The sequence below is a fragment of the Choloepus didactylus genome, chromosome 13 (genome assembly GCF_015220235.1).
Source record: "Choloepus didactylus isolate mChoDid1 chromosome 13, mChoDid1.pri, whole genome shotgun sequence".
NCBI classification, from domain to species: Eukaryota; Metazoa; Chordata; class Mammalia; order Pilosa; family Megalonychidae; genus Choloepus; species Choloepus didactylus.
This window is the reverse complement of record NC_051319.1, coordinates 85,472,866-85,489,430: the sequence shown is the minus strand read 5'-3', so window position 1 is coordinate 85,489,430 and position 16,565 is coordinate 85,472,866. Positions and strand designations below refer to the sequence as shown.

Here is a 16,565-nt window from a genome sequence, read left to right as displayed (position 1 = left end):
TTCCTGAATATGTTATTTTGTGAAACACCTTATAGCTTTTGTTGCTGTTGGGAATGGGGCCTTTTGTTCTTATTTATTTTCTTATGTTTGTTACTGGTGTCTAGAGAAGCTATTGATTTATAATATGTTGATCATATATTCAAAAATGTTATCAAACTCTTATTAATTCTAATAATTTTGTCTATATAGTAAACTGAAATTTTCTAAATAGAAAAAAATCACAATGTATGCAAAGAATAATTTTGTCTTTCCATCCCAATTTGTATATCTTTTTCTTGACTATTTGTCTTTCCATCCCAATTAGTATAGTCATTTTCTTGACTATTTGCATTAGTTAGTTCCACCAATGTAATTTTTTGGAGATGCTGTAATAGCAGACACTCCTATCTTGTCCCTGAATGTTAGTAAGAGTGATTCTGATTTTCACCATGTGTGATACATACTGACAGGTACTCTTTATCATGTTAAGGAAATTTTCTCCAATGGTTAGTCTGCTAAAAGGTTTTAATCAAGTGTCAAATGTTCTCAAGATCTTTATTCTGACTATTGAAACGATGACATGGTTTTAAATATTTAATATCTTAATCTGGAGTTTTGCATTATTAGAATTTTTTTATACTGACATATCCTTGAGTCACAGAGATAAACCCTATTTAGTCATAAGCTTTAAGTATTTAAATATGTGGTGGATAAGATTTGTTAATATATTAATTAAGATTTTAAAGCAACATTAATTTATTTTCAATATTTCAGTATAATTTTATTTTAGGCATGTTATCATGTTAGCAGAATATAGATGGACTTAAAAAAATCATCCAATGTGATAATTTCTGTTTTTAATAGGTGAGTAATATACATATATTGTGGTTTCTTGTATATTTTTATAAAATGTCATAATCCTGTATCTTTTTGGCATCATATTTTTGTATCTTTAGAAAATGTTTGCCTTCTGTTGGATTTCACATTTTTTTAATATGTGTTAGTTTGGAATGCACATTGGATTTCTATTCTTTATTACTGTTACTTTAAAAAAAATAGTTTTATTGAAATATATTCACATACCATACAATCATCCATGGTATACAATCTACTGTTCACAGTACCATCATATAGTTATGCATTCACCACCCCAATCTATTTTTGAACATTTCCCTTACATCAGAAAAAATCAGAATAAGAATAAAAAATAAAAGTAAAAAAGAACACCCAAATCATCCCCCATCCCACCCTATTTTTCATTTAGTTTTTGTCGCCATTTTTCTACTCATCCATCCAGACACTAGATAAAGGGAGTGTGATCCATAAGGTTTTCACAATCACATTGTCACCCCTTGTAATCTACATTGTTATATAATAATCTTCAGGAGTCCAGACTACTGGGTTGGAGTTTGATAGTTTCAGGTATTTGCTTCTAGCTATTCCAACACATTAAAACCTAAGAGGTGTTATCTATATAATGCATAAGAATGTCCACCAGAGTGACCTCTCAACTCCATTTGAAATCTCTCAGCCACTGAAACTTTATTTCATTTCATTTTGCATCCCCTTATTGGTCAAGAAGATATTCTCAATCCCACGATGCCAGGTCCACATTCATCCCCAGGAGTCATATCCTGCGTTGCCAGGAAGATTAACACCCCTGGGAGTCAGGTCCCATGTAGGGGGGAGGTGGCTTAGTTAGAGAGAGAGAGGGCCACATCTGAACAGCAAAGACATACTCAGGGGGAGACTCTAAGGCACAATTATATGCAAGTTTAGCCTCTCCTTTGCAGCAACAAGCTTCATAAGGGCAAGTCCCGTGATAGAGGGCTTGGCACATCAAACCACCGGTCCCCAATGCCATGACAACATCAGCATCAGTACAGGTGAGAAAGTCCAACACTTCCACATTTCCCCCCGGCTCCTTAGAGGGGACCCTGCAAATATATTTTCATTCTCTGCCCAAATTGCTTCAGGATGTGTCACTATTTCACTCTAACCTATGCTAACCTACCATATCTCATTTCCTATTCAAAGTTCCATGTAATTGTGGTGTTTGAACATACTGACTGTAGAATCATACTGTTTGGAAAATATAGATCCTGCACCAAATAGACATCTCTTCCCTTGGTCTCACATGGAAGTTGAAGTTTTAAAACAGTCAGTTTCGACCTTTACCTTTTGGCCCAGTTTGCCCTAGTCTTAACCAGATCTGCTTCGTTCATATCACTAATTGAAGTCTGGGCTCTTTTTCAGCTTTTTTTTTTTTTTTTTTTTTTTTACCAGTTGCTGTATGTGCTAATACTGATGTTCATATCTGCTGAGCTCTAGCTCTGAGTTTCAGGTGTCTGCCTTTATTTCTGGTTACTTCACTCAAAATGCTATGTGCAGGATCCATTCATCTCGTTGCATGTCTCACAGCTACTGTTACTTTTTTAACTACTACCTGCCTATTTTCCATCAAAGCCCTTAAGCCATTTAATATTCCAATCCTCCTAAAGCAACCCACTACACACAATCTCCACTTATTCCTGTTGTAAAGCATTTTGGTGTCATCTTTTTTTAGTATACAAAAAATAGCAATTATATTTTCAGGGAGTAGGTAATTAAATTTCATAACATATTTTCAGTCTATTCTCACTATTCTTTCTTGTATCCCAAGCCTTATTTCAAGGTTCACTTTTCTTCTTGCTAAATTAATCCTCTAAAAGCTTTTTAACAAAGGGCTTTCACTGATAAACTCCTAGTCCTGGAATATATGAATATGTCTCTAGTTTGCCCTCACTGTTTTTTTTTTTTTTTTTTTTAATCATCATTTTATTGAGATTTATTCACATACCACGCAGTCATACAAAACAAATTGTACTTTCGATTGTTTACAGTACCATTACATAGTTGTACATTCATCACCTAAATCAATCCCTGACACCTTCATTAGCACACACACAAAAATAACAAGAATAATAATTAGAGTGAAAAAGAGCAATTGAAGTAAAAAAGAACACTAGGTACCTTTGTCTGTTTGTTTGCTTCCCCTACTTTTCTACACATCGATCCATAAACTAGACAAAGTGGAGTTTGGTCCTTATGGCATTCCCAATCCCACTGTCACCCCTCATAAGCTACATTTTTATACAACTGTCTTCGAGATTCATGGGTTCTGGGTTGTAGTTTAATAGTTTCAGGTATCCACCACCAGCTACCCCAATTCTTTAGAACCTAAAAAAGGTTGTCTAAAGTGTGCGTAAGAGTGCCCACCAGAGTGATCTCTCGGCTCGTTTTGGAATCTCTCTGCCACTGAAGCTTATTTCATTTCCTTTCACATCCCCCTTTTGGTCAAGAAGATGTTCTCCATCCCACGATGCCGGGTCTACATTCCTCCCTGGGAGTCATATTCCACGTTGCCAGGGAGATTCACTTCCCTGGGTGTCTGATCCCACGTAGGGGGGAGGGCAGTGATTTCACCTTTCAAGTTGGCTTAGCCAGAGAGAGAGGGCCACATCTGAGCAACAAAGAGGCATTCTGGAGGAGACTCTTAGGCACAAATACAGGGAGGCCTAGCCTCTCCTTTGCAGCAACCGTCTTCCCAAGGGTAAAACTTATGGTAGAGGGCTCAACCCATCAAACCACCAGTCCCCTATGTCTGTGGTCATGTTAGCAACCATGGAGGTGGGGTAGGCGAATACCCCTGCATTCTCCACAGGCTCCTCAAGGGGGCACTACATCGTTTTTTTTTTGTTTTTTTTTTTTTTTCCTTGTTTGTCTTTTTTCTTTTTTTTTTTTTTAACTTTCCCTTCTTTTTTCAAATCAACTGTATGAAAAAAAAAGTTAAAAAGAAAACAAACATACAATAAAAGAACATTTCAAAGAGACCATAGCAAGGGAGTAAGAAAAAGACAACTAACCTAAGATAACTGCTTAACTTCCAACATGTTCCTACTTTACCCCAAGAAAGTTACATACTATAGCAACATTTCAGTGAACTTGTTCCTACTACATCCATCAGAAACTAACAGACCATAGTCATTTCTGGGCATCCCCAGAACGTTAAATAGCTTATCTGTTCTTCTTGGATTACTGTTCCCCCTTCCTTAATTGCTCTCTACTGCTAGTTCCCCTACATTCTACATTATAAACCATTTCTTTTACATTTTTCAAAGTTCACATTAGTGGTAGCATATAATATTTCTCTTTTTGTGCCTGGCTTATTTCGCTCAGCATTATGTCTTCAAGGTTCATCCATGTTGTCATATGTTTCACCAGATCGTTCCTTCTTACTGCCGCGTAGTATTCCATCGTGTGTATATACCACATTTTATTTATCCACTCATCTGTTGATGGACATTTGGGTTGTTTCCATCTCTTGGCAATTGTGAATAATGCTGCTATGAACATTGGCGTGCAGATATCTGTTCGTGTCACTGCTTTCCGATCTTCCGGGTATATCCCAAGAAGTGCAATCGCTGGATCGAATGGTAGCTCTATCTCTAGTTTTCTAAGGAACTGCCAGACTGACTTCCAGAGTGGCTGAACCATTATACAGTCCCACCAACAATGAATAAGAGTTCCAATTTCTCCACATCCCCTCCAGCATTTGTAGTTTCCTGTTTGTTTAATGGCAGCCATTCTAACCGGTGTTAGATGGTATCTCATTGTGGTCTTAATTTGCATCTCTCTAATAGCTAGTGAAGCTGAACATTTTTTCATGTGTTTCTTGGCCATTTGTATTTCCTCTTCAGAGAACTGTCTTTTCATATCTTTTGCCCATTTTATAATTGGGCTGTCTGTACTATTGTCATTGAGTTGTAGGATTTCTTTGTATATGCAAGATATCAGTCTTTTGTCAGATACATGGTTTCCAAAAATTTTTTCCCATTGAGTTGGCTGCCTCTTTACCTTTTTGAGAAATTCCTTTGAGGTGCAGAAACTTCTAAGCTTGAGGAGTTCCCATTTATCTATTTTCTCTTTTGTTGCTTGTGCTTTGGGTGTAAAGTCTAGGAAGTGGCCTCCTAATACAAGGTCTTGAAGATGTTTTCCTACATTATCTTCTAGGAGTTTAATGGTACTTTCTTTTATATTGAGATCTTTGGTCCATTTTGAGTTAATTTTTGTGTAGGGGGTGAGGTAGGGGTCCTCTTTCATTCTTTTGGATATGGATATCCAACTCTCCCAGCCCCATTTGTTGAAAAGACCATTATGGCTCAGTTCGGTGACTTTGGGGGCCTTATCAAAGATCAGTCGGCCATAGATCTGAGGGTCTATCTCTGAATTCTCAATTCGATTCCATTGATCTATATGTCTATCTTTGTGCCAGTACCATGCTGTTTTGGCAACTGTGGCTTTATAATAAGCTTCAAAGTCAGGGAGTGTAAGTCCTCCCACTTCGTTTTTCTTTTTTAAAGTGTCTTTAGCAATTCGAGGCATCTTCCCTTTCCAAATAAATTTGATAACTAGCTTTTCCAAGTCTGCAAAGTAGGTTGTTGGAATTTTGATTGGGATTGCATTGAATCTGTAGATGAGTTTGGGTAGAATTGACATCTTAATGACATTTAGCCTTCCTATCCATGAACATGGAATATTTTTCCATCTTTTAAGGTCCCCTTCTATTTCTTTTAGTAGAGTTATGTAGTTTTCTTTGTATAGGTCTTTTACATCTTTGGTTAAGTTTATTCCTAGGTACTTGATTTTTTTAGTTGCTATTGAAAATGGTATCTTTTTCTTGAGTGTCTCTTCAGTTTGTTCATTTCTAGCATATAGAAACATTACTGACTTATGTGCATTAATCTTGTATCCCGCTACTTTGCTAAATTTGTTTATTAGCTCTAGTAGGTGTATCGTTGATTTCTCAGGGTTTTCTAGATATAAGATCATATCATCTGCAAACAATGACAGTTTTACTTCTTCTTTTCCAATTTGGATGCCTTTTATTTCTTTGTCTTGCCGGATTGCCCTGGCTAGCACTTCCAGCACAATGTTGAATAACAGTGGTGACAGCGGGCATCCTTGTCTTGTTCCTGATCTTAGAGGGAAGGCTTTCAGTCTCTCACCATTGAGTACTATGCTGGCTGTGGGTTTTTCATATATGCTCTTTATCATGTTGAGGAAGTTTCCTTCAATTCCTACCTTTTGAAGTGTTTTTATCAAAAACGGATGTTGGATTTTGTCAAATGCTTTTTCAGCATCTATTGAGATGATCAATTGATTTTTCCCTTTCGAGTTTTTAATGTGTTGTAATACACTGATTGTTTTTCTTATGTTGAACCATCCTTGCATGCCTGGAATGAACCCCACTTGGTCATGGTGTATGATTTTTTTAATGTGTCTTTGGATTCGATTTGCAAGTATTTTGTTGAGGATTTTTGCATCTATATTCATTAGGGAGATTGGCCGGTAGTTTTCCTTTTTTGTAGCATCTTTGCCTGGTTTTGGTATTAGATTGATGTTAGCTTCATAAAATGAGTTAGGTAGTGTTCCATTTTTTTCAATGTTTTGAAAGAGTTTGAGTAAGATTGGTGTCAGTTCTTTCTGGAAAGTTTGGTAGAATTCCCCTGTGAAGCCATCTGGCCCTGGGCATTTATTTGTGGGAAGATTTTTGATGACTCATTGGATCTCTTTGCTTGTGATGGGTTGATTGAGGTCTTCTATTTCTTCTCTGGTCAGTCTAGGTTGTTCATATGTTTCCAGGAAATTGTCCATTTCTTCTACATTATCCAGTTTGTTGCCATACAGTTGTTCATAATATCCTCTTATAATTTTTTTAATTTCTTCAGGATCTGCAGTTATGTCACCTTTTTCATTCATTATTTTGTTTATATGGGTCTTCTCTCTTTTTGATTTTGTCAGTCTAGCTAGGGGCTTGTCAATCTTGTTGATCTTCTCAAAGAACCAACTTTTGGTGATATTTATCCTTTCTATTGTTTTTTTGTTCTCTATGTCATTTATTTCTGCTTTAATCCTTGTTATTTCTTTTCTTGTACTTGGTTTAGGATTGGTTTGCTGTTCATTTTCTAGCTTCTTCAGTTGATCCATTAGTTCTTTGATTTTGGCTCTTTCTTCCTTTTTAATATATGCGTTTAGTGCTATAAATTTCCCCCTTAGCACTGCTTTTGCTGCATCCCATAGGTTTTGGTATGTTGTGTTCTCATTTTCATTCGTCTCTATATATTTAGCAATTTCTCTTGCTATTTCTTCTTTAACCCACTGATTGTTTAGGAGTGTGTTGTTTAACCTGCAGGTATTTGTGAATTTTCTAAGTCTCTGATGGTTATTGACTTCTAATTGTATTCCATTGTGGTCAGAGAATGTGCTTTGAATAATTTCAATCTTTTTAAATTTATTGAGGCTTGTTTTATGTCCCAGCATATGATCTATTCTGGAGAAAGTTCCGTGAGCACTAGAAAAGTATGTGTATCCTGTTGATTTGGGATGTAATGTCCTGTAGATGTCTGTTAAATCTAATTCATTTATCAGATTGTTTAGGTTTTCAATTTCCTTATTGGTCTTCTGTCTGGTTGATCTATCTATAGGAGAGAGTGATGTGTTGAAGTCTCCCACAATTATTGTGGAAACATCAATTGCTTCCTTTAGTTTTGCCAATGTTTCTCTCATGTATTTTGTGGCACCTTGATTGGGTGCATAGACATTTACGATTGTTATTTCTTCTTGCTGAATTGCCCCTTTTATTAGTATGTAGTGGCCTTCTTTGTCTCTCAAAACATCCCTGCATTTGAAGTCTATTTTATCTGAGATTAAAATTGCTACACCTGCTTTCTTTTGGCTGTAGCTTGCATGAAATATTTTTTTCCATCCTTTCACTTTCAGTTTCTTTGTGTCCCTGTGTCTAAGATGAGTCTCTTGTATGCAACATATTGATGGTTCATTTTTTTTGATCCATTCTGCGAATCTATATCTTTTAATTGGGGAGTTTATCCATTTACATTCAACGTTAAAACCGTGAAGGCATTTCTTGAATCGGCCATCTTATCCTTTGGATTATGTTTGCCATATTTTTCCCTCTCTCTATTAATATCCTTTATTGTACCCATACCGAATCTCTTTAGTACTGAACCTTTCTCCAAGTCTCTCTGTCCTGTCTTTGTTTCTCTGTCTGTAGGGCTCCCTTTAGTATCTCCAGTAGGGCAGGTCTCTTGTTAGCAAATTCTCTCAGCATTTCTTTGTCTGTGAAAAATTTAAGCTCTCCCTCAAATTTGAAGGAGAGCTTTGCTGGATAAAGTATTCTTGGCTGGAAATTCCTCTCACTCAGGATTTTAAATATATCGTGCCACTGCCTTCTTGCCTCCATGGTGGCTGCTGAGTAGTCACTACTTAGTCTTATGCTGTTTCCTTTGTATGTGGTGAATTGCTTTTCTCTTGCTGCTTTCAGAACTTGCTCCTTCTCTTCTATGTTTGACAGTGTGATCAGTATATGTCTCGGAGTGGGTTTTTTTGGATTTATTCTATTTGGAGTTCGCTGAGCATTTATGATTTGTGTATTTATGTTGTTTAGAAGATTTGGGAAGTTTTCCCCAACAATTTCTTTGAATACTCTTCCTAGACCTTTACCCTTTTCTTCCCCTTCTGGGACACCAATGAGTCTTATATTCGGACGTTTCATATTATCTATCATATCCCTGAGGTCCATTTCGAGTTTTTCAATTTTTTTCCCCATTCTTTCTTTTATGTTTTCATTTTCCATTCTGTCATCTTCCAGGTCACTGATTCGTTGTTCAACTTCCTCTAGTCTTGTACTATGAGTGTCCAGAATCTTTTTAATTTGGTCAACAGTTTCTTTAATTTCCATAAGATCATCCATTTTTTTATTTAGTCTTGCAATGTCTTCTTTATGCTCTTCTAGGGTCTTCTTGATTTCCTTCATATCCCGTACTAGGGTCTCATTGTTCATCTTTAGTTCTTTGAGTAGCTGCTCTAGGTGTGTCTCTTCTGGTCTTTTGATTTGGGTGCTTGGGCTTGGGTTATCCATATCGTCTGGTTTTTTCATATGCTTTATAATTTTCTGTTGTTTTTGGCCTCGTGGCATTTGCTGACCTTGATAGGGTTCTTTTAGGGTTTGTAGACCAGTTGAAGTCCTTATCTCTAATTTATCAGATCTACAGCTTCGTGGAGTACACTTTCTCTAACTAACCAGCAGGTGGCGTCCACGAGCCACCTGTTCTCCACAAGACAGATCTCCCCTGCTTAGCCTTTTTGGTGAGTAGGGGAGTGAGTCTTGTGGGGCCCAATTGGTGTCCCAAGCTTGCGTGTGTAGTTGGTGTTGCCTGCCCTGTATGTGGGGCGTGTTTCTGGGCAGTCGGGGAGGGGGGGTGGCCCTAACAATCAAATCTCCCTGATGATCCTAGAGTTTTAAAGCTACTGCAATAGTCTAATCCTTCAGTTCAGTCCTGCCACAGTTTGTCTCTGCCACTGACCCACAAGTCTTTGGTATTGGCGTATGGCTCCTGAGACTTGCAAGTGGACCCCTCTTCCAGGCTGTGCACCCCGGGTCCTCTGTTGAGGGATGACTGTGCTATGTCGCAGGTGAGTGCCGTCCCCCCAGGGCAGTTCTGGGCTGCTGGGCTGTGTTGGGAGGCTCCCAGTCTGCTCAAATGATGGCTGAATGGGGCTCTGTTAATTCACACTGCTCCCCCTTCCCAGCTCTGGGACATTCAGCTGAGGTTGCAGGGAAGGCTAATGTCCACGCCCAGTGTTGTGGTGTGTGCCTGTTATTTGAAGCACTTCCGTCACACTGGGTTGTCTGGGGCAGCTCTGGGCTATGGGGCTGGCGATGGGCAGGAGTGTTTCCTGTCCACCAGGATGGTGGCTGTGAGCGGACACCCCCCTTTTCTTGGGAAGTTGTGTTGTTTAGTGAATTTTCTCAGCCACTGGATTATTGCCTTTTGTCTCAGAGCTCTCTTAGTTCTGCTCTTGACTTGACGTGCCCAAATTTCAATTCTTTGAAGCTTTCTGTATTGAGCTTCTTAGAGTAATTGTTTTAGAAAAAGCAAAAAGGATTTAAAAAAAAAAAAAAAAAAACGGCCCTCCTCAGAGATCTAATGGGTTATTGAAATGCTAATAGACAAAGCAACCAGGGCCATTAAGGAAAGGTGCCCAGGGCAGAGAGATCAGCCTTGCTTCGGGATTTGCATATGCGCCTCAAGGCCTGATCTCCGCCCTTCCCCTTTCTGTGTTCACCAGAACTCCAAAAATCCTCTGCTTTTATTTTGGAGTTTTTCGTGTTGTTTTTTTTCTATGCCTGTCTCCTCTCTGCTGGGCTGGCTGCTCTCAGAGTCTCTGGTGTCTGGCCTCAGTCTATCTATGGTTGGAGTTTGAATCAGTAGAATGAGTTTCCGGTAAGAGCAGCCACTGCAATTCTCCCTTCTCCTTCCTGGAGCTGACAGCCCCTCCTCCCCCGGGACTGAGCCTGGCAGGGAGGGGCGCGGGTCCCCTGGCCGCAAAAACTTACAGATTTCGCTGATCTCAGCAGTTCCACGTTTTCATGAGTGTTGTATGAAGTATGCCCAAAGACAGATTGCTCTGTGGTGTCCAGTCCACGCAGTTCCTGGCTTTTTACCTACTTTCCTGGAGGAGTAACTAAAACATACAGCTCACCAGTCTGCCATCTTGCCCCGCCTCTCATCTAGTTTTAAGAACCACAGATGTAAGTGAATAGAGGAGCAAACCGAGCTAAATGTATTTGTTTATAACTGTGTACTGCTGCAGGTGAAGTAAACGCCGGTTGGCTCTGGGTTGAGTGAGTTTTCGCTGCCTTTCCTCCCACTTGGGGCAGGGAACTCCCTCACTGTTTTTTAATACTATTTATTTATTTTTAGTTCTTACTAAAATGCTAGTTAAAATGCCTATAAAATTCTAAATTGCTTTTTATTGTCCTCTAACACTTTGAAGATACTTCTCCCTGTCATGTGGAATTTATTGTTGTTAATGAGAAATTTTCTGTCAACAAATTTTCATTATTTTGCAGGTATTCTGTTTTCACTCTGATGGACTTTTAAGAATTTTTCTTATTGTTTCTGTATGTCACAGTGAGAATTTCTGTTTTTATTTTCTGTTTGGTACTGAGATTATACTTTCAATAACTTAAGTTATTCAATTATGGATTTTCTCAACTCTTAGAATGTAAAATTTTGCTTTGTGATATTCTCTCCACTTTATTCCTCTGGAATTACATTTAGATATATGTTGGAAATTTTCCATCTGTTTTTTACTTCTTAATGTCAGTTTTATAAATTTGTTTAATGGTCTTTTAGTGCTGTGTTCTGAGAGAATTTCTCCAATAATCTGATGGTTCATTAGCATTATATTCAGTTGTGTCCAATATGACTTTATACCAATTATTGAGTATTCTTTTTACTTTAATAACTATAATTTAATTAAATAATTTTCTAGTTATTTTTCATATATAGTATATTTTATATAAACATATAGTATATTTATATAGATATAAATATATCTATATAAATATAAATATATTTATATAAATAATAAAATAAATAAAAATATAAACATATATTAAAAATAAATAAATAAATAAAATTCTATAAAAATAAAAATATAAATATATAAACTATATATAAATATATATTTATATATAGTACATATATAGAAAATATAGTATATTTTCATATACTATATTATTTATGTTTTTTATTAAACTTTGTTCTTATTATAATGAATATTCCTTCATTTATCTCTAGTGCGTTTCAACATAATTATGTGTCAGCTTTTCTATAAAATTTATTCCATCAAATGTAAGTGAATGTTCTGATTGATGTTTCTGTCCATTTTTCTTAGTGTTATATTTATTCATTTGTTTCATAATTTTGGTTTTCACACTTATTTTAAGTGCGAGATCTTTGTTTTTAAAATTTGCTCCCTCTCCCACTGTCTCCCTATCTCCTTCCCTCCTGAGTTCAGTGCTCTGTCTTTAATGGTTTTGAAATTGTTTCCATCTGATCCGAAGTCCCAGGCCATAAGTAGGTCTTTTAATGGTGCCTTGGGACTCCTGTGCAGCAGTGATATTATCAATATCACAACTTAAGTCTGAGAGGATTAGTGTTCATTGCCTATAGCCAACATCTGTGTTCAACTCTCTTCCTTGCTCTGCATTTTACAATAAGGCATGATCACAGGAATCAAGGCAGCATCTGTATGTAACACCCACTTTTTCACTAGATGAGAGCCCTCATTGCTTATTTTGGATCTGAGCAATAAGCCTGCCTCAGTTCCCTTTGTCTAGCCTGAAGCACTTTTGTCCCCATTATCCTGTCAAAGCCAGTCTTCTAAGTCCAAGACTATAACTCCCATAGCTTCAAACTATGGGAAATTAGCTCTAGGCTCACCACTTTCTGTTCTATCTCTTTTCTGTTTAGATATTTATCTTTTATTTGACTATGCTTTTTTGCTTTCCTCTTTTTCAAAAGGTCTATCTCTGTAATTTATTCGAGCTGAGTAGGTATATGAAAGCATAGATTTACTCATCCATGGTGTATTTCTTCTTGTGAACACTCACATTAAAATGGAATTTTTCTTACAAGTATAATGTAAAAGTCAGGAGACTTCAAAACTATTTTTCAAATTGTACAGTAAGTTACCTGTTGTTCATTTTATTCATTTAATAAATTACTTAAACCTTAGGTATATTCTTGCATGGATAATATATTTCCTAATAAAAGATTAAACAAAGAGCTAATATAGTTAATAATTTTAAATTTCAGCTTATGTAAAATTCCACAATCATGTATTTAACACAACTATACATACCACTTTAGAGAATCCTTACCTTTAAATAAGTCCCCAAATAAAATATCATAGCACTCTGACAGATTATATTTACATTAAGTTCAGGAATGAATTATCTGGTATTTATAAAGAAATTTAAGAACAATGTTAGTCATGTAAATATTGATGGGCTTTTTGTCCTTAAATATGTTGCAGTAACTGGGAAGTCTTTATGATTTTTAAGAATAAAAAATTGTAATTAGCTATAGTGCTGATATTAAAGATTAAAGAAAGTCTGCTAACTTGTCCACAGAAAAGACTGTATCCAGACATCCTCTAATGAATATATCCATTTCCTCAAGGAATGACAGTTTTTTCCAAAGGCTGGTACACAACTTTAACATAAGCAGCAGTAGGCTGTAAATATCTCTCTGAAATATTGTAACGAATAGAAATTCCTTAATACCACTTGTTTGAATTTATCAGGAAGGGACATACAAAAATGTAACTCATGACTCAATTTTTGTCTCACATATAAACTCAGGAAAAAGTTTAGGTTTTGGTGAGAAAGGAAGATATAATCTACTCTTTTCAAAGAACTTGGAAAGGAAAAGGCATGTACAAAATTTACAATAATCAATTTTTAAAGCAGAAGGAGAGTTGGGGAAAATTTCTAGTCTAACCCTATCCATTCCATACAAGAGGATGGTAAACCCAGAATGATAAAATGCTCTGGCCAAAAGCAAATAAGAAAATGTTAGAGGCTAGATCTCCTTGTTTCTAATGCAATGCTCTTTCCACAACCAAGATAGGACCTTTAGGATCCACTTCATCTCAACCACCTACTTTGCGATTACAGTCTTCTTTCCTTCCAATGTGAGAACAATTATAAATATGCCTGGTTAAAAACGTGTAGACCCGCTAATAATGATTTTCCAGGACTTATAATAGAACTACAAGGCTATATAGTAATAGAACTGTTTGTAGTAAAAAATGAAAGCAAGCAAATAAACTCAGATTTAAAATAAATCAAGTTAGCTTATAAGCTTGCTACAAAGAGTTTACCTGAGAAAATGTTTCCCTTCTGTCTTCAGATAAATCCTGAGTTATCAGAAGAGGGTCGCTTTTCTCACAGCTCTCGTGGCTGATGAGCGTGTCCGCGTAGTTGGGCTGGGGGAAGATCACGTGACTCTTCCGCGAGTCCGCGGTGAGGGAGACCTCGTGGGAATAGGTCTGCAGGAAAGCCCGCACCCCGTCCACGCCCACAAAGTGCGAGGCTGAAACACCTGCCAACATGCTTCCTGCAGCCGGGAGCAGGCGCGACCTGTGCCAGTGCCGCAGCCTGAGCGCCAGCAGAATGATGACAAAGGCGAGGAAGACGCAGGAGACAGCGGCCACTGCCACCACAAGGTAGAGCGTGAGGCTCGAGTAGTCAGGGTCGGCGGGGAACTTGATGCTGTCCAGGTCGGCCAGGACATCGGGGATGCTGTCGGCCACGGCCACGGTCAGCGTGACGGTGGCCGAGAGAGGGGGCTGGCCGTGGTCCTGGACGGCCACCACGAGGCTCTGCTTGAGCGCGTCTCTGTCCAGCAGGGCCCGCGCCGTGCGCACCTCGCCCGTGTGCAGCCCCACCGCGAAGAGTCCCGGCTCGCTGGCCTTGAGCAGGCGGTAGGACAGCCAGGCGTTCTGCCCTGAGTCTCTGTCCACCGCCACCACCTTGGTGACCAGGTAGCCGGGCTCTGCGGAGCGGGGTGCCAGCTCCACACCGGTAGAGCCATCGGTGGGGAGGGCGGGATACAGGATCTCGGGCGCGTTGTCGTTCTGGTCCAGCACGAACAGGCTCAGCGACACGTTGCTACTGAGCGGTGGGTCCCCGCTATCGCGGGCTATCATACACAACTCCAAGTGACGGATGAGCTCGTAGTCGAAGGATCGCAGAGCATATAGGACTCCCGTGTCCGAGTTGATAGAGAAGTAGGAAGAAAGGGGCTCCCCCTGGATGGTGTCCTCTGACAGGGAGTAAGTGACTCGTGCGTTCTCATTGCTGTCCAGGTCGTGGGCAATCACAGAGAAGATAGAGGCGCCTCTGGGATTGTTTTCCGGAATGTAGGCAGAGTAGGACGTATGAGGGAAGGCAGGCGGGTTGTCGTTGATGTCTGTCACTAACAGTGAAATGTGCGTTTCAGTAGATAGAGCTGGAGTTCCCTCATCTGTTGCTGTCACTGTAATGTTGTATCCGGAGGAGAACTCTCTGTCCAGTGTTCTTTCTGTCACTAAGCGGTAATCATTATCAACTAATTTTTCTAATTTAAAGGGCAGATTTCCAGGAATGGAACACGTCATTCTGCCATTGTCTCCAGAGTCCTGGTCATGCACATTGATAAGAGCAATTATGGCCCCAGGAGGAAAGTTTTCTGGTATAGCAGTGGAGACGGAGGTAACAGTCATTTCTGGGGCATTGTCATTCACATCCAGAACTTTGACTAGCACCTTAGCTCTGGCCATGAGCCCAGCACCATCCTGAGCTTGAATTTCCATTGGATAAATTTTGTATTCTTCGAAATCCAGTGGTTCTTTATTTAATATTTCTCCAGTGTAAGAGTCCAATTGAAATATTTGGGCCACTTTTTGGTCTATATTGTGAAACGAGTATGTTACTTTCCCATTGGTGCCCTCATCTGGGTCTGTGGCATTTACCATGAGTAGCCGAGTGCCCAGAGGCACATTCTCGGGTACACTTATGTGATATTGTGCCTGAGTAAACGTTGGAGGGTTGTCATTCGCATCCACTACCTGAACTCGAATGCAGAGCGTCCCTGAGCGGAGAGGGTCGCCCCCATCAGAGGCGGTGAGGATCAGGTTGTGGACAGCTTCTTCTTCCCTATCTAGGGGACTCTGCAGCACCATCTCTGGGTGTTGGGGCCCATTCTCTCCCTGTTGCACATCCAGCGAGAAATGAGGATTGGAGCTGAGTTGGTAGCGCTGGAGCGAGTTCATCCCCACATCTAGATCTTGCCCAGAAGGCAGAGGGATCCGGGTACCCACAGTGGTTATTTCATTCATTTTTACTTCCAGTTCCTCTAACTGGAATTGTGGGGTATTGTCATTAATATCAATTATTTCCACTTCGACAGGAAGAAGCTTCATTTTATCTTCTACTAGGATGTTAAAATTCACCAGACACCGCGAGCTCTGGGTGCAGAGCTCCTCCCGGTCTATCCTGCCCCCTGTGATCAAGCTGCCGCTTCGCGAGTTGAGAGCAAAAAGCTGCGTCTTACCTCTGAAGATGATGCGGACTTTACGCTCTGCCAGCTCCTGGGGTTGTACACCCAGGTCCTTGGCGATGTCGCCCACAAAGGAACCTTTGTCTGTCTCTTCTAGCACCGAGTAGCGAATCTTCCCCGCTCCGGTTTCCAACATCAGCCCCAGAAAAAGGTACAGCACAACCAGCCCGCTGCAGCCCGGCAGCTGGGGCTGAATCGCCATTGCTTTCTCGCTTCGTAGTTTTCTTCTAATTGGGTACTAAGGGTAATGTTTCTCTGCTGTTCTGAGCCTAAATTACCTGTATTTAGGGGTAATTTAGAGTGGAGAGTCGTCCAGAAGTAGAATTAAGGCAGCCTCGGGGAAATTGTTTCCTTTCTGGCAGTGGCTGAAGTTTTAAGAGGCACAAGCTATTTCTTTTATGTGGTGTGTGTGTGTGTGTGTGTGTGTGTGTGTGTGTGTGTGTGTGTGTGTGTTTTGCCTGTATCTCCCAGATGGGTGAACAGCGGCGCCCAGAGTCCTAACCCGTTACTGCACTCTTAGATAATACTATCCCTTTTCGTTAATCTGACTTATCTTTTAAGTCTTAGTTA

At 39.4% G+C, this 16,565-nt stretch overlaps 1 protein-coding gene across 1 annotated transcript in view; it reads right to left on the bottom strand.

Annotated features, from left to right (window-relative positions):
• The window catches only part of LOC119508506 (protocadherin gamma-C4), a 179,762-nt gene extending 163,440 nt beyond the window's left edge, over positions 1–16,322 (bottom strand). The window contains exon 1 of the mRNA XM_037802124.1: positions 13,777–16,322. Within this exon, the coding sequence (XP_037658052.1) occupies positions 13,777–16,197 (2,421 nt within the window). The 5' untranslated portion in view covers positions 16,198–16,322. The remainder of the gene's footprint in view (positions 1–13,776) is intronic.
• Positions 16,323–16,565: the final 243 nt, after the last annotated feature.